Source organism: Trachurus japonicus, chromosome 16, assembly GCF_045865225.1.
Source record: "Trachurus japonicus isolate A0001 chromosome 16, Traja_1.0".
Lineage (NCBI taxonomy): Eukaryota > Metazoa > Chordata > Actinopteri > Carangiformes > Carangidae > Trachurus > Trachurus japonicus.
The window spans coordinates 3,798,685-3,820,932 of NC_140922.1; the positions used below are offsets into that span (position 1 = coordinate 3,798,685).

General features: G+C 50.7%; 2 protein-coding genes and 23 non-coding genes across 25 annotated transcripts; 11 read left to right on the forward strand and 14 right to left on the reverse strand.

Moving 5' to 3' along the window:
• Nucleotides 1-434: 434 nt before the first annotated feature.
• Nucleotides 435-507, forward strand: trnam-cau (transfer RNA methionine (anticodon CAU)). The gene has a single exon. It is a non-coding gene; the product is annotated as a tRNA-Met (tRNA).
• A 540-nt stretch (nt 508-1,047) lies between these two features.
• Nucleotides 1,048-1,118, forward strand: trnag-gcc (transfer RNA glycine (anticodon GCC)). Its single transcript has one exon. It is a non-coding gene; the product is annotated as a tRNA-Gly (tRNA).
• Nucleotides 1,119-1,573: 455 nt separating this feature from the next.
• trnal-cag (transfer RNA leucine (anticodon CAG)) lies at nt 1,574-1,656 on the reverse strand. The gene has a single exon. It is a non-coding gene; the product is annotated as a tRNA-Leu (tRNA).
• A 193-nt stretch (nt 1,657-1,849) lies between these two features.
• trnaq-cug (transfer RNA glutamine (anticodon CUG)) lies at nt 1,850-1,921 on the reverse strand. Its single transcript has one exon. It is a non-coding gene; the product is annotated as a tRNA-Gln (tRNA).
• Nucleotides 1,922-2,746: 825 nt separating this feature from the next.
• trnam-cau (transfer RNA methionine (anticodon CAU)) lies at nt 2,747-2,819 on the forward strand. Its single transcript has one exon. It is a non-coding gene; the product is annotated as a tRNA-Met (tRNA).
• Nucleotides 2,820-3,359: 540 nt separating this feature from the next.
• trnag-gcc (transfer RNA glycine (anticodon GCC)) lies at nt 3,360-3,430 on the forward strand. The gene has a single exon. It is a non-coding gene; the product is annotated as a tRNA-Gly (tRNA).
• Nucleotides 3,431-3,885: 455 nt separating this feature from the next.
• Nucleotides 3,886-3,968, reverse strand: trnal-cag (transfer RNA leucine (anticodon CAG)). Its single transcript has one exon. It is a non-coding gene; the product is annotated as a tRNA-Leu (tRNA).
• A 210-nt stretch (nt 3,969-4,178) lies between these two features.
• On the reverse strand, nt 4,179-4,250 carry trnaq-cug (transfer RNA glutamine (anticodon CUG)). Its single transcript has one exon. It is a non-coding gene; the product is annotated as a tRNA-Gln (tRNA).
• Nucleotides 4,251-5,075: 825 nt separating this feature from the next.
• trnam-cau (transfer RNA methionine (anticodon CAU)) lies at nt 5,076-5,148 on the forward strand. The gene has a single exon. It is a non-coding gene; the product is annotated as a tRNA-Met (tRNA).
• Nucleotides 5,149-5,688: 540 nt separating this feature from the next.
• Nucleotides 5,689-5,759, forward strand: trnag-gcc (transfer RNA glycine (anticodon GCC)). The gene has a single exon. It is a non-coding gene; the product is annotated as a tRNA-Gly (tRNA).
• A 455-nt stretch (nt 5,760-6,214) lies between these two features.
• On the reverse strand, nt 6,215-6,297 carry trnal-cag (transfer RNA leucine (anticodon CAG)). The gene has a single exon. It is a non-coding gene; the product is annotated as a tRNA-Leu (tRNA).
• A 193-nt stretch (nt 6,298-6,490) lies between these two features.
• trnaq-cug (transfer RNA glutamine (anticodon CUG)) lies at nt 6,491-6,562 on the reverse strand. Its single transcript has one exon. It is a non-coding gene; the product is annotated as a tRNA-Gln (tRNA).
• An 825-nt stretch (nt 6,563-7,387) lies between these two features.
• On the forward strand, nt 7,388-7,460 carry trnam-cau (transfer RNA methionine (anticodon CAU)). The gene has a single exon. It is a non-coding gene; the product is annotated as a tRNA-Met (tRNA).
• A 540-nt stretch (nt 7,461-8,000) lies between these two features.
• On the forward strand, nt 8,001-8,071 carry trnag-gcc (transfer RNA glycine (anticodon GCC)). The gene has a single exon. It is a non-coding gene; the product is annotated as a tRNA-Gly (tRNA).
• Nucleotides 8,072-8,526: 455 nt separating this feature from the next.
• On the reverse strand, nt 8,527-8,609 carry trnal-cag (transfer RNA leucine (anticodon CAG)). The gene has a single exon. It is a non-coding gene; the product is annotated as a tRNA-Leu (tRNA).
• A 210-nt stretch (nt 8,610-8,819) lies between these two features.
• On the reverse strand, nt 8,820-8,891 carry trnaq-cug (transfer RNA glutamine (anticodon CUG)). The gene has a single exon. It is a non-coding gene; the product is annotated as a tRNA-Gln (tRNA).
• Nucleotides 8,892-9,708: 817 nt separating this feature from the next.
• trnam-cau (transfer RNA methionine (anticodon CAU)) lies at nt 9,709-9,781 on the forward strand. Its single transcript has one exon. It is a non-coding gene; the product is annotated as a tRNA-Met (tRNA).
• Nucleotides 9,782-11,621: 1,840 nt separating this feature from the next.
• LOC146971494 (uncharacterized) lies at nt 11,622-14,866 on the reverse strand. The gene is made up of 3 exons (XM_085803288.1): nt 14,051-14,866; nt 12,769-13,949; nt 11,622-12,670 (listed from the first exon to the last, which is right to left on the reverse strand). Exons 1-3 carry the CDS (start codon nt 14,860-14,862, stop codon nt 11,622-11,624), a joined length of 3,042 nt encoding a protein of 1,013 aa, XP_085659414.1. The 5' UTR covers nt 14,863-14,866.
• A 171-nt stretch (nt 14,867-15,037) lies between these two features.
• On the reverse strand, nt 15,038-17,351 carry LOC146971495 (uncharacterized). Its single transcript, XM_085802368.1, has 6 exons — nt 16,673-17,351; nt 16,268-16,324; nt 15,696-15,764; nt 15,465-15,581; nt 15,257-15,325; nt 15,038-15,090 (listed from the first exon to the last, which is right to left on the reverse strand). Exons 1-6 carry the CDS (start codon nt 17,349-17,351, stop codon nt 15,038-15,040), a joined length of 1,044 nt encoding a protein of 347 aa, XP_085658494.1.
• Nucleotides 17,352-19,190: 1,839 nt separating this feature from the next.
• Nucleotides 19,191-19,273, reverse strand: trnal-cag (transfer RNA leucine (anticodon CAG)). Its single transcript has one exon. It is a non-coding gene; the product is annotated as a tRNA-Leu (tRNA).
• A 210-nt stretch (nt 19,274-19,483) lies between these two features.
• trnaq-cug (transfer RNA glutamine (anticodon CUG)) lies at nt 19,484-19,555 on the reverse strand. The gene has a single exon. It is a non-coding gene; the product is annotated as a tRNA-Gln (tRNA).
• An 825-nt stretch (nt 19,556-20,380) lies between these two features.
• Nucleotides 20,381-20,453, forward strand: trnam-cau (transfer RNA methionine (anticodon CAU)). Its single transcript has one exon. It is a non-coding gene; the product is annotated as a tRNA-Met (tRNA).
• Nucleotides 20,454-20,993: 540 nt separating this feature from the next.
• trnag-gcc (transfer RNA glycine (anticodon GCC)) lies at nt 20,994-21,064 on the forward strand. Its single transcript has one exon. It is a non-coding gene; the product is annotated as a tRNA-Gly (tRNA).
• Nucleotides 21,065-21,518: 454 nt separating this feature from the next.
• trnal-cag (transfer RNA leucine (anticodon CAG)) lies at nt 21,519-21,601 on the reverse strand. The gene has a single exon. It is a non-coding gene; the product is annotated as a tRNA-Leu (tRNA).
• Nucleotides 21,602-21,794: 193 nt separating this feature from the next.
• On the reverse strand, nt 21,795-21,866 carry trnaq-cug (transfer RNA glutamine (anticodon CUG)). Its single transcript has one exon. It is a non-coding gene; the product is annotated as a tRNA-Gln (tRNA).
• Between the last annotated feature and the right edge of the window lie 382 nt (nt 21,867-22,248).

Consider the following 22,248-nt stretch of genomic DNA (forward strand, 5'->3'; position numbering starts at 1 on the left):
AATGGGTAGTCGGAGAGGTGGGCCGTCGGATTTTGGGGCCGTCGGACTGACGTATGCTCCCCGTTCAGAGGACCCTTGTTGGATGGCCAAGAAAAGAGCTGAGGCAGTGTATCAGTGGTGGAGTTCTCGCCTCCCGCGCGGGAGGCCTGGGTTCGATTCCTGGCTCTTGCTTAACCGTGCACAGACCAAAAGAAGCCGTAGTCACAGCTTGATACTGAGTGGTAAGTTTGCCCTGGCTCTGGACAAAAATCCTCACTCTGCCGTTCTCTGTCAGTGGCGCGTGACATGACAGGCCTCCAGTAACACACGCTAGGTGGGCTTATGTCCAGAGCTGCGGCAGCCCCACTCTTGACTGAGGAGCGGCCCGTGTTTTGCGTGTGGGTCACATTGAGAGTTCGTCCTGATTTTACTCATCCTCCCACTCTGCCATGCGGGCCTCGTTGGCGCAGTAGGCAGCGCGTCAGTCTCATAATCTGAAGGTCGTGAGTTCGAGCCTCACACGGGGCAGTGGATAGCTTTTGTCTAGCACGGTTTGCACTGTGTCCCTAATGGCTGGCTCTGAGAGATTCTCAGTCACCCTGTTCCTGGTTATCCAAGTGTGGGGTCGTGAAAAAGCCCACCGTTCTCTGCGGGTTTGTTTGCACTTCTGATTGTAGCTTGGACAGGCGTTAAGAGTTGTTGGAATCACCTGAGACCACGTGTAAACGACCGTCGTCGGACCGTCTTGATTTCCTATTATTCCTCTGAGTCGGTTTTGCTATTCAAGCGGTTGTGGCCAGTTAATGTAAGGTCCTTGACAGTTCGTCAGGACAGTGCGCTGCTTTGGCAGGCAGGAGATTTGTTTGCTTCGGTATGACATCCATGTTTAAATGCCTGGCTGGGGCGCGTACCTCGTAGCCTTCACGACATCCTGGAAGAAAGAAAAGCAACATCCTTTCCCAGGTGAGTGGTATCTGTTTGGAAGAAAGGAACATGAGCCCGTAAAAGCCGGTTCATGGGGTGTCTGTGGGCCGTGGCGGCAAAGTGGTAGGAATGGGGGCCACGTAAGCATTGGTGGTTCAGTGGTAGAATTCTCGCCTGCCACGCGGGAGGCCCGGGTTCGATTCCCGGCCAATGCAAAGAGCCTTTTCCTTTGCCTGGGTTTGAATCCCCAACAGCTCAACCCACTCCACATTACCATATCATCCTAGTGGTCGATCGCACAATATCTTTTTCGGGCGTTTGGCCGTTTATTGACAACGACACGGTGGTGATGCACCGATGCAACAAAGAGCAGCAAAATGATAGTCTTTTTCCTTGCTTCTGGCTGCCTAAAACCTCAACAACGTGTACCGTCACTCACGCACACCAAAAGCACAGCACCTCACAGGGATCAAGATGTGGGAAAAGCACAAGCCGTCAGAAGTGGGATTCGAACCCACTCCGCCAGGGTAGACTGCGACCTGAACGCAGCACCTTAGTGGTCCTGGCCTGCCGCGCGGGAGGCCTGGGTTCGATTCCTGGCCGCTGCAAACACCTGGAAATTGCACAGCACATCACCTCACAGGGATCAAGATGTGGGAAAAGCACAGGCTGTCAGAAGTGGGATTCGAACCCACGCCTCCAGGGGAGACTGCGACCTGAACGCAGCGCCTTAGACCGCTCGGCCATCCTGACTGAGAAAATGGCCCTGAGCCCGTCACGTGTGAGCCAAAGCAGGGAATGACATCACCTGCAAAGTCAGTCACAAGGCAATGTTAAACTTACATTTAACATGAAGAAAAGCAGGGGGGTGTCGACAGGCGAAAGAGGGCTGAATTGCGACGGCAGAGAAGAGGCGGCCTTCGTAACGGGCGGCTTCCAAACAGTCAGGTCCCACCGAGATTTGAACTCGGATCGCTGGATTCAGAGTCCAGAGTGCTAACCATTACACCATGGAACCGCTGGGCCGAAGCTTTCGTCTGCTGATCGACCGCGTGGTCCAACCGGATGTAAAGGTTACGTTTAAGCACTTAACACGCGTGGTTCCGTCACATTTGTATTTGCACACGGGATGGACAAAAGTGCGCCTGCCCTTCCTTCCACTGTCTCTGCCTGCCTGATTTCTCCACCCCGTCTCTGGCTTTGGTATCACATCCACGTTTAAATGCCTGGGAGGCGTACCTCGGAGCTTGCAAGACTTCCCAGAAGAAAGAGAAGCAACATCCTTTCCAAGGTAAGGGCAAGTTTTTGTTGTTGTGTTTTTCTTGCCGGATCATCCTGCTGTTTGATAGCAAATTATCTTTCCGATGTTTGGCCTGTTCTGCGGCAGTGACCAAAGGAAGCCTTAGTCACAGCTTGATACTTAGTGATTAGGTAGCCAGCTACCGTCACACAGCTAGAGTAGATTGGCCCCGTTCAGAGGACCCTTGTTGGATGGCCAAGAAAAGAGCTGAGGCAGTGTATCAGTGGTGGAGTTCTCGCCTCCCGCGCGGGAGGCCTGGGTTCGATTCCTGGCTCTTGCTTAACCGTGCACAGACCAAAAGAAGCCGTAGTCACAGCTTGATACTGAGTGGTAAGTTTGCCCTGGCTCTGGACAAAAATCCTCACTCTGCCGTTCTCTGTCAGTGGCGCGTGACATGACAGGCCTCCAGTAACACACGCTAGGTGGGCTTATGTCCAGAGCTGCGGCAGCCCCACTCTTGACTGAGGAGCGGCCCGTGTTTTGCGTGTGGGTCACATTGAGAGTTCGTCCTGATTTTACTCATCCTCCCACTCTGCCATGCGGGCCTCGTTGGCGCAGTAGGCAGCGCGTCAGTCTCATAATCTGAAGGTCGTGAGTTCGAGCCTCACACGGGGCAGTGGATAGCTTTTGTCTAGCACGGTTTGCACTGTGTCCCTAATGGCTGGCTCTGAGAGATTCTCAGTCACCCTGTTCCTGGTTATCCAAGTGTGGGGTCGTGAAAAAGCCCACCGTTCTCTGCGGGTTTGTTTGCACTTCTGATTGTAGCTTGGACAGGCGTTAAGAGTTGTTGGAATCACCTGAGACCACGTGTAAACGACCGTCGTCGGACCGTCTTGATTTCCTATTATTCCTCTGAGTCGGTTTTGCTATTCAAGCGGTTGTGGCCAGTTAATGTAAGGTCCTTGACAGTTCGTCAGGACAGTGCGCTGCTTTGGCAGGCAGGAGATTTGTTTGCTTCGGTATGACATCCATGTTTAAATGCCTGGCTGGGGCGCGTACCTCGTAGCCTTCACGACATCCTGGAAGAAAGAAAAGCAACATCCTTTCCCAGGTGAGTGGTATCTGTTTGGAAGAAAGGAACATGAGCCCGTAAAAGCCGGTTCATGGGGTGTCTGTGGGCCGTGGCGGCAAAGTGGTAGGAATGGGGGCCACGTAAGCATTGGTGGTTCAGTGGTAGAATTCTCGCCTGCCACGCGGGAGGCCCGGGTTCGATTCCCGGCCAATGCAAAGAGCCTTTTCCTTTGCCTGGGTTTGAATCCCCAACAGCTCAACCCACTCCACATTACCATATCATCCTAGTGGTCGATCGCACAATATCTTTTTCGGGCGTTTGGCCGTTTATTGACAACGACACGGTGGTGATGCACCGATGCAACAAAGAGCAGCAAAATGATAGTCTTTTTCCTTGCTTCTGGCTGCCTAAAACCTCAACAACGTGTACCGTCACTCACGCACACCAAAAGCACAGCACCTCACAGGGATCAAGATGTGGGAAAAGCACAGGCCGTCAGAAGTGGGATTCGAACCCACTCCGCCAGGGTAGACTGCGACCTGAACGCAGCACCTTAGTGGTTCTGGCCTGCCGCGCGGGAGGCCTGGGTTCGATTCCTGGCCGCTGCAAACACCTGGAAATTGCACAGCACATCACCTCACAGGGATCAAGATGTGGGAAAAGCACAGGCTGTCAGAAGTGGGATTCGAACCCACGCCTCCAGGGGAGACTGCGACCTGAACGCAGCGCCTTAGACCGCTCGGCCATCCTGACTGAGAAAATGGCCCTGAGCCCGTCACGTGTGAGCCAAAGCAGGGAATGACATCACCTGCAAAGTCAGTCACAAGGCAATGTTAAACTTACATTTAACATGAAGAAAAGCAGGGGGGTGTCGACAGGTAATTCCCAGGTACTGGCGAAAGAGGGCTGAATTGCGACGGCAGAGAAGAGGCGGCCTTCGTAACGGGCGGCTTCCAAACCGTCAGGTCCCACCGAGATTTGAACTCGGATCGCTGGATTCAGAGTCCAGAGTGCTAACCATTACACCATGGAACCGCTGGGCCGAAGCTTTCGTCTGCTGATCGACCGCGTGGTCCAACCGGATGTAAAGGTTACGTTTAAGCACTTAACACGCGTGGTTCCGTCACATTTGTATTTGCACACGGGACGGACAAAAGTGCGCCTGCCCTTCCTTCCACTGTCTCTGCCTGCCTGATTTCTCCACCCCGTCTCTGGCTTTGGTATCACATCCACGTTTAAATGCCTGGGAGGCGTACCTCGGAGCTTGCAAGACTTCCCAGAAGAAAGAGAAGCAACATCCTTTCCAAGGTAAGGGCAAGTTTTTGTTGTTGTGTTTTTCTTGCCGGATCATCCTGCTGTTTGATAGCAAATTATCTTTCCGATGTTTGGCCTGTTCTGCGGCAGTGACCAAAGGAAGCCTTAGTCACAGCTTGATACTTAGTGATTAGGTAGCCAGCTACCGTCACACAGCTAGAGTAGATTGGCCCCGTTCAGAGGACCCTTGTTGGATGGCCAAGAAAAGAGCTGAGGCAGTGTATCAGTGGTGGAGTTCTCGCCTCCCGCGCGGGAGGCCTGGGTTCGATTCCTGGCTCTTGCTTAACCGTGCACAGACCAAAAGAAGCCGTAGTCACAGCTTGATACTGAGTGGTAAGTTTGCCCTGGCTCTGGACAAAAATCCTCACTCTGCCGTTCTCTGTCAGTGGCGCGTGACATGACAGGCCTCCAGTAACACACGCTAGGTGGGCTTATGTCCAGAGCTGCGGCAGCCCCACTCTTGACTGAGGAGCGGCCCGTGTTTTGCGTGTGGGTCACATTGAGAGTTCGTCCTGATTTTACTCATCCTCCCACTCTGCCATGCGGGCCTCGTTGGCGCAGTAGGCAGCGCGTCAGTCTCATAATCTGAAGGTCGTGAGTTCGAGCCTCACACGGGGCAGTGGATAGCTTTTGTCTAGCACGGTTTGCACTGTGTCCCTAATGGCTGGCTCTGAGAGATTCTCAGTCACCCTGTTCCTGGTTATCCAAGTGTGGGGTCGTGAAAAAGCCCACCGTTCTCTGCGGGTTTGTTTGCACTTCTGATTGTAGCTTGGACAGGCGTTAAGAGTTGTTGGAATCACCTGAGACCACGTGTAAACGACCGTCGTCGGACCGTCTTGATTTCCTATTATTCCTCTGAGTCGGTTTTGCTATTCAAGCGGTTGTGGCCAGTTAATGTAAGGTCCTTGACAGTTCGTCAGGACAGTGCGCTGCTTTGGCAGGCAGGAGATTTGTTTGCTTCGGTATGACATCCATGTTTAAATGCCTGGCTGGGGCGCGTACCTCGTAGCCTTCACGACATCCTGGAAGAAAGAAAAGCAACATCCTTTCCCAGGTGAGTGGTATCTGTTTGGAAGAAAGGAACATGAGCCCGTAAAAGCCGGTTCATGGGGTGTCTGTGGGCCGTGGCGGCAAAGTGGTAGGAATGGGGGCCACGTAAGCATTGGTGGTTCAGTGGTAGAATTCTCGCCTGCCACGCGGGAGGCCCGGGTTCGATTCCCGGCCAATGCAAAGAGCCTTTTCCTTTGCCTGGGTTTGAATCCCCAACAGCTCAACCCACTCCACATTACCATATCATCCTAGTGGTCGATCGCACAATATCTTTTTCGGGCGTTTGGCCGTTTATTGACAACGACACGGTGGTGATGCACCGATGCAACAAAGAGCAGCAAAATGATAGTCTTTTTCCTTGCTTCTGGCTGCCTAAAACCTCAACAACGTGTACCGTCACTCACGCACACCAAAAGCACAGCACCTCACAGGGATCAAGATGTGGGAAAAGCACAGGCCGTCAGAAGTGGGATTCGAACCCACTCCGCCAGGGTAGACTGCGACCTGAACGCAGCACCTTAGTGGTCCTGGCCTGCCGCGCGGGAGGCCTGGGTTCGATTCCTGGCCGCTGCAAACACCTGGAAATTGCACAGCACATCACCTCACAGGGATCAAGATGTGGGAAAAGCACAGGCTGTCAGAAGTGGGATTCGAACCCACGCCTCCAGGGGAGACTGCGACCTGAACGCAGCGCCTTAGACCGCTCGGCCATCCTGACTGAGAAAATGGCCCTGAGCCCGTCACGTGTGAGCCAAAGCAGGGAATGACATCACCTGCAAAGTCAGTCACAAGGCAATGTTAAACTTACATTTAACATGAAGAAAAGCAGGGGGGTGTCGACAGGCGAAAGAGGGCTGAATTGCGACGGCAGAGAAGAGGCGGCCTTCGTAACGGGCGGCTTCCAAACAGTCAGGTCCCACCGAGATTTGAACTCGGATCGCTGGATTCAGAGTCCAGAGTGCTAACCATTACACCATGGAACCGCTGGGCCGAAGCTTTCGTCTGCTGATCGACCGCGTGGTCCAACCGGATGTAAAGGTTACGTTTAAGCACTTAACACGCGTGGTTCCGTCACATTTGTATTTGCACACGGGATGGACAAAAGTGCGCCTGCCCTTCCTTCCACTGTCTCTGCCTGCCTGATTTCTCCACCCCGTCTCTGGCTTTGGTATCACATCCACGTTTAAATGCCTGGGAGGCGTACCTCGGAGCTTGCAAGACTTCCCAGAAGAAAGAGAAGCAACATCCTTTCCAAGGTAAGGGCAAGTTTTTGTTGTTGTGTTTTTCTTGCCGGATCATCCTGCTGTTTGATAGCAAATTATCTTTCCGATGTTTGGCCTGTTCTGCGGCAGTGACCAAAGGAAGCCTTAGTCACAGCTTGATACTTAGTGATTAGGTAGCCAGCTACCGTCACACAGCTAGAGTAGATTGGCCCCGTTCAGAGGACCCTTGTTGGATGGCCAAGAAAAGAGCTGAGGCAGTGTATCAGTGGTGGAGTTCTCGCCTCCCGCGCGGGAGGCCTGGGTTCGATTCCTGGCTCTTGCTTAACCGTGCACAGACCAAAAGAAGCCGTAGTCACAGCTTGATACTGAGTGGTAAGTTTGCCCTGGCTCTGGACAAAAATCCTCACTCTGCCGTTCTCTGTCAGTGGCGCGTGACATGACAGGCCTCCAGTAACACATGCTAGGTGGGCTTATGTCCAGAGCTGCGGCAGCCCCACTCTTGACTGAGGAGCGGCCCGTGTTTTGCGTGTGGGTCACATTGAGAGTTCGTCCTGATTTTACTCATCCTCCCACTCTGCCATGCGGGCCTCGTTGGCGCAGTAGGCAGCGCGTCAGTCTCATAATCTGAAGGTCGTGAGTTCGAGCCTCACACGGGGCAGTGGATAGCTTTTGTCTAGCGCGGTTTGCACTGTGTCCCTAATGGCTGGCTCTGAGAGATTCTCAGTCACCCTGTTCCTGGTTATCCAAGTGTGGGGTCGTGAAAAAGCCCACCGTTCTCTGCGGGTTTGTTTGCACTTCTGATTGTAGCTTGGACAGGCGTTAAGAGTTGTTGGAATCACCTGAGACCACGTGTAAACGACCGTCGTCGGACCGTCTTGATTTCCTATTATTCCTCTGAGTCGGTTTTGCTATTCAAGTGGTTGTGGCCAGTTAATGTAAGGTCCTTGACAGTTCGTCAGGACAGTGCGCTGCTTTGGCAGGCAGGAGATTTGTTTGCTTCGGTATGACATCCATGTTTAAATGCCTGGCTGGGGCGCGTACCTCGTAGCCTTCACGACATCCTGGAAGAAAGAAAAGCATCATCCTTTCCCAGGTGAGTGGTATCTGTTTGGAAGAAAGGAACATGAGCCCGTAAAAGCCGGTTCATGGGGTGTCTGTGGGCCGTGGCGGCAAAGTGGTAGGAATGGGGGCCACGTAAGCATTGGTGGTTCAGTGGTAGAATTCTCGCCTGCCACGCGGGAGGCCCGGGTTCGATTCCCGGCCAATGCAAAGAGCCTTTTCCTTTGCCTGGGTTTGAATCCCCAACAGCTCAACCCACTCCACATTACCATATCATCCTAGTGGTCGATCGCACAATATCTTTTTCGGGCGTTTGGCCGTTTATTGACAACGACACGGTGGTGATGCACCGATGCAACAAAGAGCAGCAAAATGATAGTCTTTTTCCTTGCTTCTGGCTGCCTAAAACCTCAACAACGTGTACCGTCACTCACGCACACCAAAAGCACAGCACCTCACAGGGATCAAGATGTGGGAAAAGCACAGGCCGTCAGAAGTGGGATTCGAACCCACTCCGCCAGGGTAGACTGCGACCTGAACGCAGCACCTTAGTGGTTCTGGCCTGCCGCGCGGGAGGCCTGGGTTCGATTCCTGGCCGCTGCAAACACCTGGAAATTGCACAGCACATCACCTCACAGGGATCAAGATGTGGGAAAAGCACAGGCTGTCAGAAGTGGGATTCAAACCCACGCCTCCAGGGGAGACTGCGACCTGAACGCAGCGCCTTAGACCGCTCGGCCATCCTGACTGAGAAAATGGCCCTGAGCCCGTCACGTGTGAGCCAAAGCAGGGAATGACATCACCTGCAAAGTCAGTCACAAGGCAATGTTAAACTTACATTTAACATGAAGAAAAGCAGGGGGGTGTCGACAGGTAATTCCCAGGTACTGGCGAAAGAGGGCTGAATTGCGACGGCAGAGAAGAGGCGGCCTTCGTAACGGGCGGCTTCCAAACAGTCAGGTCCCACCGAGATTTGAACTCGGATCGCTGGATTCAGAGTCCAGAGTGCTAACCATTACACCATGGAACCGCTGGGCCGAAGCTTTCGTCTGCTGATCGACCGCGTGGTCCAACCGGATGTAAAGGTTACGTTTAAGCACTTAACACGCGTGGTTCCGTCACATTTGTATTTGCACACGGGACGGACAAAAGTGCGCCTGCCCTTCCTTCCACTGTCTCTGCCTGCCTGATTTCTCCACCCCGTCTCTGGCTTTGGTATCACATCCACGTTTAAATGCCTGGGAGGCGTACCTCGGAGCTTGCAAGACTTCCCAGAAGAAAGAGAAGCAACATCCTTTCCAAGGTAAGGGCAAGTTTTTGTTGTTGTGTTTTTCTTGCCGGATCATCCTGCTGTTTGATAGCAAATTATCTTTCCGATGTTTGGCCTGTTCTGCGGCAGTGACCAAAGGAAGCCTTAGTCACAGCTTGATACTTAGTGATTAGGTAGCCAGCTACCGTCACACAGCTAGAGTAGATTGGCCCCGTTCAGAGGACCCTTGTTGGATGGCCAAGAAAAGAGCTGAGGCAGTGTATCAGTGGTGGAGTTCTCGCCTCCCGCGCGGGAGGCCTGGGTTCGATTCCTGGCTCTTGCTTAACCGTGCACAGACCAAAAGAAGCCGTAGTCACAGCTTGATACTGAGTGGTAAGTTTGCCCTGGCTCTGGACAAAAATCCTCACTTTGCCGTTCTCTGTCAGTGGCGCGTGACATGACAGGCCTCCAGTAACACATGCTAGGTGGGCTTATGTCCAGAGCTGCGGCAGCCCCACTCTTGACTGAGGAGCGGCCCGTGTTTTGCGTGTGGGTCACATTGAGAGTTCGTCCTGATTTTACTCATCCTCCCACTCGGGCCTCGTTGGCGCAGTAGGCAGCGCGTCAGTCTCATAATCTGAAGGTCGTGAGTTCGAGCCTCACACGGGGCAGTGGATAGCTTTTGTCTAGCGCGGTTTGCACTGTGTCCCTAATGGCTGGCTCTGAGAGATTCTCAGTCACCCTGTTCCTGGTTATCCAAGTGTGGGGTCGTGAAAAAGCCCACCGTTCTCTGCGGGTTTGTTTGCACTTCTGATTGTAGCTTGGACAGGCGTTAAGAGTTGTTGGAATCACCTGAGACCACGTGTAAACGACCGTCGTCGGACCGTCTTGATTTCCTATTATTCCTCTGAGTCGGTTTTGCTATTCAAGCGGTTGTGGCCAGTTAATGTAAGGTCCTTGACAGTTCGTCAGGACAGTGCGCTGCTTTGGCAGGCAGGAGATTTGTTTGCTTCGGTATGACATCCATGTTTAAATGCCTGGCTGGGGCGCGTACCTCGTAGCCTTCACGACATCCTGGAAGAAAGAAAAGCATCATCCTTTCCCAGGTGAGTGGTATCTGTTTGGAAGAAAGGAACATGAGCCCGTAAAAGCCGGTTCATGGGGTGTCTGTGGGCCGTGGCGGCAAAGTGGTAGGAATGGGGGCCACGTAAGCATTGGTGGTTCAGTGGTAGAATTCTCGCCTGCCACGCGGGGGCCAGCTGTGAATTCCCGTAACGGAGAAACAGCCAACTTTTTTTCTTTTTTTCAAACTCCACACAGACCCGTGTTCGAATCCCGAGTGGAGCTTCATCAAATTTCATTCTAAATGACTGTAAACTCTTTGAAAACGCTTGAGAAATGTTTGATTAGATTTGGAAATGCACCATTATTTAATTATTATAATATCATCTTATTGGAAAGTGTACATCCTACTGTTTTAAGTTCACTACACACTTTGCTGTTGTTTTGGCTGCTACTTTGTACAAAGATACAAAGTAGCAGCCAAAAGAACAATATGTGTAATACTGTAGATACAGTAGATAGATAAGACATCATCTTTACTCCATCCTTACCTGTATGCAAACTGCAGTGGGTCTAATACAGGGTCTGTACTAATACCATGGACTTTTCAAAACATACTGACGGTAGTAGTAATAGTAATAGTTGTGAGAGTCCTACTTTTCTTTTCTAAGTATTTTAGACTACAGAATTAAATTTTACTCTGAGATATTGAGGTATGAAAAAAATAAAGTAATTAGGCAGAACAATTAACATGTTGATCATATTGACAGTTTTAATATTTACAATGTATCAACATGAAAGAATACTGGAAAACAAGAATATGATTTTGGACTGCAACAGATGTAGGCTACATAAAGATGAAACGTGGAATATTAAAGGTCAAGACAACTATATACATGTGTATGACAAAATATTTCAAACTTTGTGCACTGTTTTACTGTAAGTTCACTTACACACTTTGTTGTTGTTTTGGCATACAAAGTAGCAGCCAAAAGAACAATATGTGCAATACTGTAGATATAGTAGATAGATAGATAGATAGATAGATAGATAGATATTTACAAATTATTATATTTACATCTACTATATATATGTACATTATGATACAGTAGATAGATAGATAGATAGATAGATAGATAGATAGATAGATAGATAGATAGATAGATAGATAGATAGATAGATAGATAGATAGATAGATAGATAGATAGATATTTACATATTTACAAATGATTATATTTACATCTACTATATATATATATGTACATTATGATACAGTAGATAGATAGATATTTACAAATGATTATATTTACATCTACTATATATATGTACAGTATGATACAGTGCATAGAGAGAACATGTAAACATACAAAACAATAACTTGGTTCTCTCTATTCAACATCACAAACTATGTACAACATTTACATACATATTTACAACATATACTGTACATCACTTTTTTCTGTCCTCCACCCATCTCTGCTTCTCTACCTCATAGAAAGGACAGGCCTGAAACTCCCCCCAGGTCATCTCCTTGGCCATGCCCTTCTCCTTGTAGAGAGAGAACACCTTGGAGGGGCAATAAATGTATTTCCCTGCCACTCCAGGGAAGCAGGTGTGGATGTGGGGGCTGTTTGGTCCCTGTTTCACCTCCAAGTGGCAGAATCTGCAGAGGCGGCCTCCTTTCTCAGACTCCGGCCTTTTCCTCTTCTTGTCTGCTCTCTCCTCAGCCCGTTTTCTGGCAGCTTCCAGCTCCCTTTGGAAGAACTCTGTCCCCTGGAACTCTTCAAAGGGCATTCTGGAGTCAGAGAGTCCATCAGCAGCGTAGACCTGGTGCACTTTCTTGGAGCAGTAGAAATAGCGGATAGGCCCCTGCTGGAAAAAAAAGTGCACCGATGACCCGTCACCCTCATAACGGGACTTCGGCTGTCCGCAGGCGAGACAGGTCTTTGTCTGCCTCTTCTTCTGCTCCTGCTGCTGTTGTTGCTGCTGCTGCTGCCTCTGTTGCTTCTCCAATATGCTCTCCACAATCTTCTCAATAGAGTCTTGAGACAGAGGTGTGGAGAGAGCAGGTGGATTCACAACAGCTGGCTTCAGAGTGACCACTGGCACACTGGCAGTCTCACTCCCCTCCGACAGAGCGTGCCACAGCTGCTGAGTCTGCAGGAGTTTCTCCTGGCTCGTGTTCAGGGAGGAGCTGGTGTTCAGCAGTTTTGCCAGGTGCTTCACATACCGCGATATGTGCAGCCTGGTTGTGGGGTGCAGCAAGCTATTGGGATCGGAGGCAGACTGATGGACCATGTCTGCGTACTCCTGATCCACACGCCGCAGCATGTCCTCCTCTCCACGATGCTTCTGCAGCAAGCCATCGATGGCAGCCTTCATCGGTGGAGTCCAGCGTGTGTGGTCCAGCACAAACACACGCCCACCTGTCTTGATGGGACCGGTGCGTGCACTCCGTGGCGATGACCTCAGCGGCAGTGGCAGGGCCTGTGACATTTCTAGAACATAATAAAGCAATAGGACATCCTCAGTTAATCATGTTATTACATTAAAACATAACCCAAACTTTTATACACAAAGAATTATGTCAATTTACCCTGTGCTGCTGGATGATCCTTATCTTCTGCTGGCATTTCGTGCTTCAGCAGCACGCCAGCAGAGAGGACAGGACCGACAGGCGGAGGGAATGTCAGGCCAGAGGACAGTGTCTGGCTGGAGGAGGGTGCTGTGTCTGGGGCTTGGCCTTTGACAGGAGAGGGTGTCGGCACAGGGGACAGAGGTGGAGGAGAAACAGTTCTGTCTCTTTTCTGTGTCCGGTGTTTGTCCCAGTCCAGAGGCACCGGTCGACAGCCTGGCTCTCTGTACTCAAGACCGAACCTCTCTCCAGTGTCCCTGTCAGAGAGGCAGAGAGCTGGGTACTTCTGCTGGCCTGTCACACTCTGGGAGGCAGAGTTCAGCTCAGCAATCAGCGCTGGGTCGAAGACAGCAGGGAGGATGACACCGGGCTGCTTCAGGTCCACCAGCCGCTGGTAGTTCCAGCGCGCCACCCCTGTCATGCCCTGGGCCTGGAACAGCTCAGGGGAGACTTGGGTCCCAGTGACCCAGTGAGCCTGGTGGCAGTGGAACCCCTCCTGCTGTGATGTTCCTCTGACAGGGATCCAGAGGGGGACTGCTGCACCTTCCCCAGGTACGTGGTTGAGCTGCAGGGTGCCGCCGTACCTGTACATGATGCCCTCTTTGAGCTCAGGGTCACTCAGGCAACCACGGAGAACGTGGACGCGCTGGATGCGCCACGTCTTCAGCATGGATGCCTTGAAGAGGGGGACGTTGTTGGGGTCCGTTGCCACGTGGAAATGTTGCAGCACTTTCTCCACTCTGTCCAGCAGCTCCATGGGCTGGGGCACTTTGGTCCTGCAGTGCTCGCGGATGTGCTGCTTGGTGGGGTTGGGTGGCTGGATGCCGCAGAACTCATAAGCAGCCCGGAGCTTCTTCAGGTCATCCTGGTCCACCACAGAGAAGGCAGCTGAGAGGAGCTGGCAGAAAGTGCTGAACAGAGGGTGATGCTCAGAGGTGCACTCTCGGGTAAAACGTCTCATGCAGTGGAACAAGTCCAGCTTCACAACGATGTTGCTGTTGTAACACGAGCGTGATGCACATGAGTTTGCCAGCGGTCCAGAGGTGGCCTCAGCAACAATGGAGGGGGTGGTCTTCCAGGCGTCCCAGTGGAGATGTTCCCCAGGAGCAGAGTCTGGGATCCTAAACGGAGCACAGCAATCCCTACACACCAAAGAAAGCAAGACGGAGTGCAATTTAGATTAATGAAAGAAACAATTTCTGTTAATTGTATATCAGTGAAAAGACAACATGGCTGTTCTCACCTGTCCATCCAGTGGTAGCCTGCCTTTTCCACTGCGGCGTCGATGTACCTCTTCTGCAGTCCCTGGTACATCGACTCCAAGGACTTCTCAGCCTCAGACTGAACCATCACCCAGGAAGCAATGAGCCAGTTCTCGTTCATCACGGCGTAACTGGACATAACGCCGGACGCCAGCGTTACCTTCCGCGCCACTTTCCTGGTGTGGTCAGATCTGAAGACCTGTCCAAAAGTTCCCTGGAGGAGTTTGGACATGGCCGGCTCCTGACGTCTGAACTCATCCAGCAGGCAGTCAGTCAGGTAGTGGGCCGACACAGAGACCCCACACCAGCCATCTGGATCCTCGTATGACCCGAAAGCCTGTGGTGTGTTCTCCTTCCTCAGGAACTGCGCCATGGTCTTCTGCCCATACACCCCAGCCTCAGCATCCCTGACACTCTCGATGGCGTGCAGGTACGCCAGGTGAGCTCGCTCATACTTGAGGTGCATGAGCTCGTTCACCTGGTTTGCCATGTCTGTGGGGGACTTGCCAGTGCGCCTCAGCTCATCCATCACAGACTTGCAGATGGCCTTCTTGTAGGTCAGGAATGCAGGCAGGAGGTTGGTGAAGCGCTTGGGCAGTTTCTCCAGCCACCGGGGACTGTCAGCAGACCAGATCCTCCGACAGTCCTTGCAGCAGAGTCGAGAGGAGAAGATGTAATACTGGCCACTGGTGCCAACAATCACCCGGGGCCTGCCCACGCCAGCAGAGACCACCCGAGGATGACGGCAGTCATGGAGGCAAGGCAGGGTGTAATTGTTCCTCAGCCTGACCATGATGTCACTCTCGGGCTTCCAGATAAAGAAGGGGTGCAGTTGGAAGAAGTTGGGAGATGGGAGGTCAGCCACTGTGTCAATGAGCTCCGGCTGCGGAGGAAGACGCCACAGTGAAATGCTGTTTCCTGGGTGACGAACTGGGCGTGACCCTGGCCACAGTCCGAGATCCTGCAGCTCAGTCTTCATCCACAGCCTCTGCTGCCGGGAACAGCTCCAGGTGACCGTGTACTGCTCAGGCCCAAGCAGAGTAACAGGGACAGGGAGCTGTGCTGGAGGGACTGGATAAAACAAGGAGACAAACAGTAGAAAAATCATTATAGTTAGTGTGAAAAGCTTTGATAAAATGAAATGATTATAGCAGAGTTGCAGAGGGGGTTTCTACACACTCTCTTACCGTTTTCAGCTTTGTCCTCAAAAGTCAGGACTTTGCGCGCAGCAGTGAGAGCAGGACTTGTGCTGGGTCCTGAAAAAATATAATCTTTCTGTTATGCATTTGTACAGGATATAAACATGGCAACATGTTGGCTAAAGTGAATGAAATGCTTCATGCAATTAGCAGATATGTCGTTAAATGTCAGCTGTATACTACAATGTGAACTGACCTGCAGTTGACTCAGTCCTCTCCTCCTCTGTTGGACCTGCAGTCTCCTTCAAGAGGAACGCCAACTGTGGTGGGAGGGGCACAGGTGTCTTCCTCTGAGCTCCTGATGAGGCTGGAGCTACAGGAGAGTTAAATATAAAAAACAAAACAATTATAATCATATTTAATATGTCATATTTAACTCAAGTTAACACATGATTTGTTTACATGGACTGGATTTCTGTGTTTTTACCATGAGCTGGAGATGCCTGCAGTTTAGTAGTTGTATCAGGAGGGGGAGCAGATGCAGCAGCAGATGGAACTACAAAAGAAAAACAAATTAATCACTTATATTCAGAGTTCACAATGTCATCAGGTGTTGGTGTTAGTAGGAACTCAAACAGCCATAAACTTGCTACTCCCACTTCTCATAACTTCACAAAGTTAAATTGATTAATTACATGGCAGGCAACAAATCAGACGACACTACTCACTAACCTAAGTGGGAGGAGCAGTATGACTCAACGAACAAGCATGCAAGTGTTAGCAGACAAGACTGCTTCATTTGTTTTAAAACAACATGCATGGAGAACAACGGTGTATACTTACCATCTATGCTGTTGAAATCAGTTCATGGTGGCAGGCATCAATTCATAGTCCATAGGACAGTTAACACAACTCCAGCATAGGGCCGTATTATTAAAGGAACGGGGCCAGAACGTGGCCAGAACACAAACATAATAGTTAAAAACAGGCTCAGGTTTGGAGGGCATTTCATCATGTCAAAGAATTGTACTCCAGTCCTGAAACCGTGAATTTAAGAACCTGTCTTTGCTCCTGACGGCACTCCTGGTGTGGTAGCTGCTGCTACTGGCACATCACCTGGTTACACACAGAGAAATAAATAGAGGAGACATCAGATACAAAACATAACCATCATCAATTATGACATTTAGTGTAGAAAAAAGTGTACTTACAGCTCTGCACCTGAAGCTTGGAGGGTGTTATGCTCAGCATCGCTCTCTCCAACTCAGTATCTTCATCCATCACTTTGTTGTACAGAAGTATAAAACAAGATTCAGTTTGCATTAAAAGAAGCTGTAATTTGTTACATGTAAAGTATATTTCTATATAGATATAGATGATACAGATTTAAAGCACTATTTCTGGCCAGACAACTAACCACCACTAACTTTATATTATGTACAAAATATGAATAAAAGAACTTACCTGTGGGATTGGCTGGGGCACTTGAGGCACCTGTGGAAGCAGCAGCAGACTGTTGCCTCTTCCTCAGGTACTGCTGCAGCTTGGCCATGCGTGTCCCTGGGGCGCAGTTCCTCCCCAGGATGAAGTTGGCGTAGCCATCAGCCCTGCTGTCCCACACCTCCTTCCAGGTGCTCTTGGCCCGGGTGCCAAAGCCAACGAGCTGGTCGTCCTCCACTGAGCCTGCTGCAACACCCACTTCCTTGGCCTCATACGCCAGAAGGGACTGGATCTCAGTAAAACCGAGAGCATAGTGGACGAAAGATCTCAGGCTGTCCTTGCTATGCCCCTCGGTCGTGGAGATTCCCATGGCCTCCTCCTTCTGGACGTGCTTGATGAGGTACACTGTGTACCCGATGTCGTTCATCAAGAGCCACCTGAAGGACTTCCCCTTGTACTTGCCAAACTGCAGGATGTAGTCTCCAAGCACCTCCGTCATGTCAGAGGCATCGCCTCCTCTCTGACGGACGAGAGCCAGAGCGTTCTGCCGCACCTGGTCCTCCCTCGTGGGTGCAGACTTGTCCTGCAGAGTGGGGTCGTCCTTGATCCGCCTGGCTTCAGCAGATGGATCCTGGAGGAGAAACCCAAGTGGTCCCTTGCGGAACACAACACTGAGTCTCCCAGGGAAAAAAGACATCTGCATTGCGATCTGCCATAAAAGAAAAACAGAATCTAAAGTTTATTTTACATTTAAAGTTATGACATTTCAGGTTTGTTTTGCATCACATTTATTTTGTTATTCTATTCATTTAACAACCTGGCCTTTTAAGATGTTGCTGCAGTACATTCTCTTTGATCTCTGAACTTCAAAACAGGTCATGACCCTGTGTGTGTGTGTGTGTGTGTGTGTGTGTGTGTGTGTGTGTGTGTGTGTGTGTGTGTGTGTGTGTGTGTGTGTGTGTGTGTGTGTGAATTCACACATTGGGATACAGGAGGGGGGAGGGTGACAGTTACAGGAGAAGTGGAGAACTACTAGTGTGTGTAACCTGTTTCAGTGTGTATTAATGAAGAGGTTAAAAGAATAAACGTGTGTGTGAGAGAGTGGAAATATGGCGGAAAATTTTATTTTAACAATAATGTAGTCAGACTTTGTCAGTAACTACCAAACGAGTTATCATACAAGCTGTGTACACTATTATATGAATGACCTGTCAACATCGATACTATTCAGATGTAAAGTGAAATGTGAAAAAAAAAAAAGTTCATATTCATTCATGAATTGACGCATAACTTCACCGTAGTCTCATAGTAAACTTCGAACCAATGACGACAGGAATAAAGCTGAGCTAACGTCAAGACACGCCCATAACTTTACTGACAAGACGATTTACCGTCATCAACAACAACAACTGTACACAAGAAAATATAAAACCATCATGTTTCATTGTTTATTCTGCGCGGCGTTTTACTACGAGCGCCTTTTTACTACGAGCGCCTTTTTATGAATTACCGGGGGAAAGAAAAAAGAAGCGGGCTAACGTTAACCGGTGACAGATCGGTATCGTACGGCGCTGTCACGGCAATATCATAACGTTAACTTTATCACACATGTATATTATCAAAAAACAATACTAAGTTAATTCATAGTTCAGTCCGTATTTACACAAAACCCGTTTGACAGAGACAAATCGTACCGAGTGAATGAATGAATAGCGAACAGTATAAAGTTTGAATGAGCGCGGAACATAAACCCGGTGATATGACAGTAAACTCGGACTGTAGTGTTAAATTTATATATTAAAAAACATCATCTTACCTTTGATAAATGTACACGAAGTGAAATTCTCGGCTGTGTCTGTGGGCTCGACTGGTCTCCAACAGAAGTCAGCGTAGAATGAATGACAGCTCATAGAAAACAATGTAAGTGATTGGGAACAGCGCCACCGGGGCGTAGCGGCCAAAAATATATTACATCCGTAGTGGTTTAGCACTACCATAGAGAATGAATGAGAAACGGTTTAGGGATTTTAGCTAAACAATTCCCGGCCTCCGCGCGGGAGGCCCGGGTTCGAATCCCGGCCAATGCAAAGAGCCTTTTCCTTTGCCTGGGTTTGAATCCCCAACAGCTCAACCCACTCCACATTACCATATCATCCTAGTGGTCGATCGCACAATATCTTTTTCGGGCGTTTGGCCGTTTATTGACAACGACACGGTGGTGATGCACCGATGCAACAAAGAGCAGCAAAATGATAGTCTTTTTCCTTGCTTCTGGCTGCCTAAAACCTCAACAACGTGTACCGTCACTCACGCACACCAAAAGCACAGCACCTCACAGGGATCAAGATGTGGGAAAAGCACAGGCCGTCAGAAGTGGGATTCGAACCCACTCCGCCAGGGTAGACTGCGACCTGAACGCAGCACCTTAGTGGTTCTGGCCTGCCGCGCGGGAGGCCTGGGTTCGATTCCTGGCCGCTGCAAACACCTGGAAATTGCACAGCACATCACCTCACAGGGATCAAGATGTGGGAAAAGCACAGGCTGTCAGAAGTGGGATTCAAACCCACGCCTCCAGGGGAGACTGCGACCTGAACGCAGCGCCTTAGACCGCTCGGCCATCCTGACTGAGAAAATGGCCCTGAGCCCGTCACGTGTGAGCCAAAGCAGGGAATGACATCACCTGCAAAGTCAGTCACAAGGCAATGTTAAACTTACATTTAACATGAAGAAAAGCAGGGGGGTGTCGACAGGTAATTCCCAGGTACTGGCGAAAGAGGGCTGAATTGCGACGGCAGAGAAGAGGCGGCCTTCGTAACGGGCGGCTTCCAAACCGTCAGGTCCCACCGAGATTTGAACTCGGATCGCTGGATTCAGAGTCCAGAGTGCTAACCATTACACCATGGAACCGCTGGGCCGAAGCTTTCGTCTGCTGATCGACCGCGTGGTCCAACCGGATGTAAAGGTTACGTTTAAGCACTTAACACGCGTGGTTCCGTCACATTTGTATTTGCACACGGGACGGACAAAAGTGCGCCTGCCCTTCCTTCCACTGTCTCTGCCTGCCTGATTTCTCCACCCCGTCTCTGGCTTTGGTATCACATCCACGTTTAAATGCCTGGGAGGCGTACCTCGGAGCTTGCAAGACTTCCCAGAAGAAAGAGAAGCAACATCCTTTCCAAGGTAAGGGCAAGTTTTTGTTGTTGTGTTTTTCTTGCCGGATCATCCTGCTGTTTGATAGCAAATTATCTTTCCGATGTTTGGCCTGTTCTGCGGCAGTGACCAAAGGAAGCCTTAGTCACAGCTTGATACTTAGTGATTAGGTAGCCAGCTACCGTCACACAGCTAGAGTAGATTGGCCCCGTTCAGAGGACCCTTGTTGGATGGCCAAGAAAAGAGCTGAGGCAGTGTATCAGTGGTGGAGTTCTCGCCTCCCGCGCGGGAGGCCTGGGTTCGATTCCTGGCTCTTGCTTAACCGTGCACAGACCAAAAGAAGCCGTAGTCACAGCTTGATACTGAGTGGTAAGTTTGCCCTGGCTCTGGACAAAAATCCTCACTCTGCCGTTCTCTGTCAGTGGCGCGTGACATGACAGGCCTCCAGTAACACACGCTAGGTGGGCTTATGTCCAGAGCTGCGGCAGCCCCACTCTTGACTGAGGAGCGGCCCGTGTTTTGCGTGTGGGTCACATTGAGAGTTCGTCCTGATTTTACTCATCCTCCCACTCTGCCATGCGGGCCTCGTTGGCGCAGTAGGCAGCGCGTCAGTCTCATAATCTGAAGGTCGTGAGTTCGAGCCTCACACGGGGCAGTGGATAGCTTTTGTCTAGCACGGTTTGCACTGTGTCCCTAATGGCTGGCTCTGAGAGATTCTCAGTCACCCTGTTCCTGGTTATCCAAGTGTGGGGTCGTGAAAAAGCCCACCGTTCTCTGCGGGTTTGTTTGCACTTCTGATTGTAGCTTGGACAGGCGTTAAGAGTTGTTGGAATCACCTGAGACCACGTGTAAACGACCGTCGTCGGACCGTCTTGATTTCCTATTATTCCTCTGAGTCGGTTTTGCTATTCAAGCGGTTGTGGCCAGTTAATGTAAGGTCCTTGACAGTTCGTCAGGACAGTGCGCTGCTTTGGCAGGCAGGAGATTTGTTTGCTTCGGTATGACATCCATGTTTAAATGCCTGGCTGGGGCGCGTACCTCGTAGCCTTCACGACATCCTGGAAGAAAGAAAAGCATCATCCTTTCCCAGGTGAGTGGTATCTGTTTGGAAGAAAGGAACATGAGCCCGTAAAAGCCGGTTCATGGGGTGTCTGTGGGCCGTGGCGGCAAAGTGGTAGGAATGGGGGCCACGTAAGCATTGGTGGTTCAGTGGTAGAATTCTCGCCTGCCACGCGGGAGGCCCGGGTTCGATTCCCGGCCAATGCAAAGAGCCTTTTCCTTTGCCTGGGTTTGAATCCCCACAGCTCAACCCACTCCACATTACCATATCATCCTAGTGGTCGATCGCACAATATCTTTTTCGGGCGTTTGGCCGTTTATTGACAACGACACGGTGGTGATGCACCGATGCAACAAAGAGCAGCAAAATGATAGTCTTTTTCCTTGCTTCTGGCTGCCTAAAACCTCAACAACGTGTACCGTCACTCACGCACACCAAAAGCACAGCACCTCACAGGGATCAAGATGTGGGAAAAGCACAGGCCGTCAGAAGTGGGATTCGAACCCACTCCGCCAGGGTAGACTGCGACCTGAACGCAGCACCTTAGTGGTCCTGGCCTGCCGCGCGGGAGGCCTGGGTTCGATTCCTGGCCGCTGCAAACACCTGGAAATTGCACAGCACATCACCTCACAGGGATCAAGATGTGGGAAAAGCACAGGCTGTCAGAAGTGGGATTCGAACCCACGCCTCCAGGGGAGACTGCGACCTGAACGCAGCGCCTTAGACCGCTCGGCCATCCTGACTGAGAAAATGGCCCTGAGCCCGTCACGTGTGAGCCAAAGCAGGGAATGACATCACCTGCAAAGTCAGTCACAAGGCAATGTTAAACTTACATTTAACATGAAGAAAAGCAGGGGGGTGTCGACAGGCGAAAGAGGGCTGAATTGCGACGGCAGAGAAGAGGCGGCCTTCGTAACGGGCGGCTTCCAAACAGTCAGGTCCCACCGAGATTTGAACTCGGATCGCTGGATTCAGAGTCCAGAGTGCTAACCATTACACCATGGAACCGCTGGGCCGAAGCTTTCGTCTGCTGATCGACCGCGTGGTCCAACGGATGTAAAGGTTACGTTTAAGCACTTAACACGCGTGGTTCCGTCACATTTGTATTTGCACACGGGATGGACAAAAGTGCGCCTGCCCTTCCTTCCACTGTCTCTGCCTGCCTGATTTCTCCACCCCGTCTCTGGCTTTGGTATCACATCCACGTTTAAATGCCTGGGAGGCGTACCTCAGAGCTTGCAAGACTTCCCAGAAGAAAGAGAAGCAACATCCTTTCCAAGGTAAGGGCAAGTTTTTGTTGTTGTGTTTTTCTTGCCGGATCATCCTGCTGTTTGATAGCAAATTATCTTTCCGATGTTTGGCCTGTTCTGCGGCAGTGACCAAAGGAAGC

Coding starts and splice junctions, on each gene's coding strand:
- LOC146971494 (XM_085803288.1), bottom strand. CDS start 14,862: ATGGTCAGGCTGAGGAACAATTACACCCTGCCTTGCCTCCATGACTGC. Junction 13,950..14,050: donor GGCTACCACTGGATGGACAG/GTGAGAACAGCC, acceptor TTTGGTGTGTAG/GGATTGCTGTGCTCCGTTTA. Junction 12,671..12,768: donor GGATCATCCAGCAGCACAGG/GTAAATTGACAT, acceptor ATTATGTTCTAG/AAATGTCACAGGCCCTGCCA.
- LOC146971495 (XM_085802368.1), bottom strand. CDS start 17,351: ATGCAGATGTCTTTTTTCCCTGGGAGACTCAGTGTTGTGTTCCGCAAG. Junction 15,765..16,267: donor GCCGTCAGGAGCAAAGACAG/GTTCTTAAATTC, acceptor TTTCTTTTGTAG/TTCCATCTGCTGCTGCATCT. Junction 15,091..15,256: donor TGAGGACAAAGCTGAAAACG/GTAAGAGAGTGT, acceptor GGGCCTGAGCAG/TACACGGTCACCTGGAGCTG.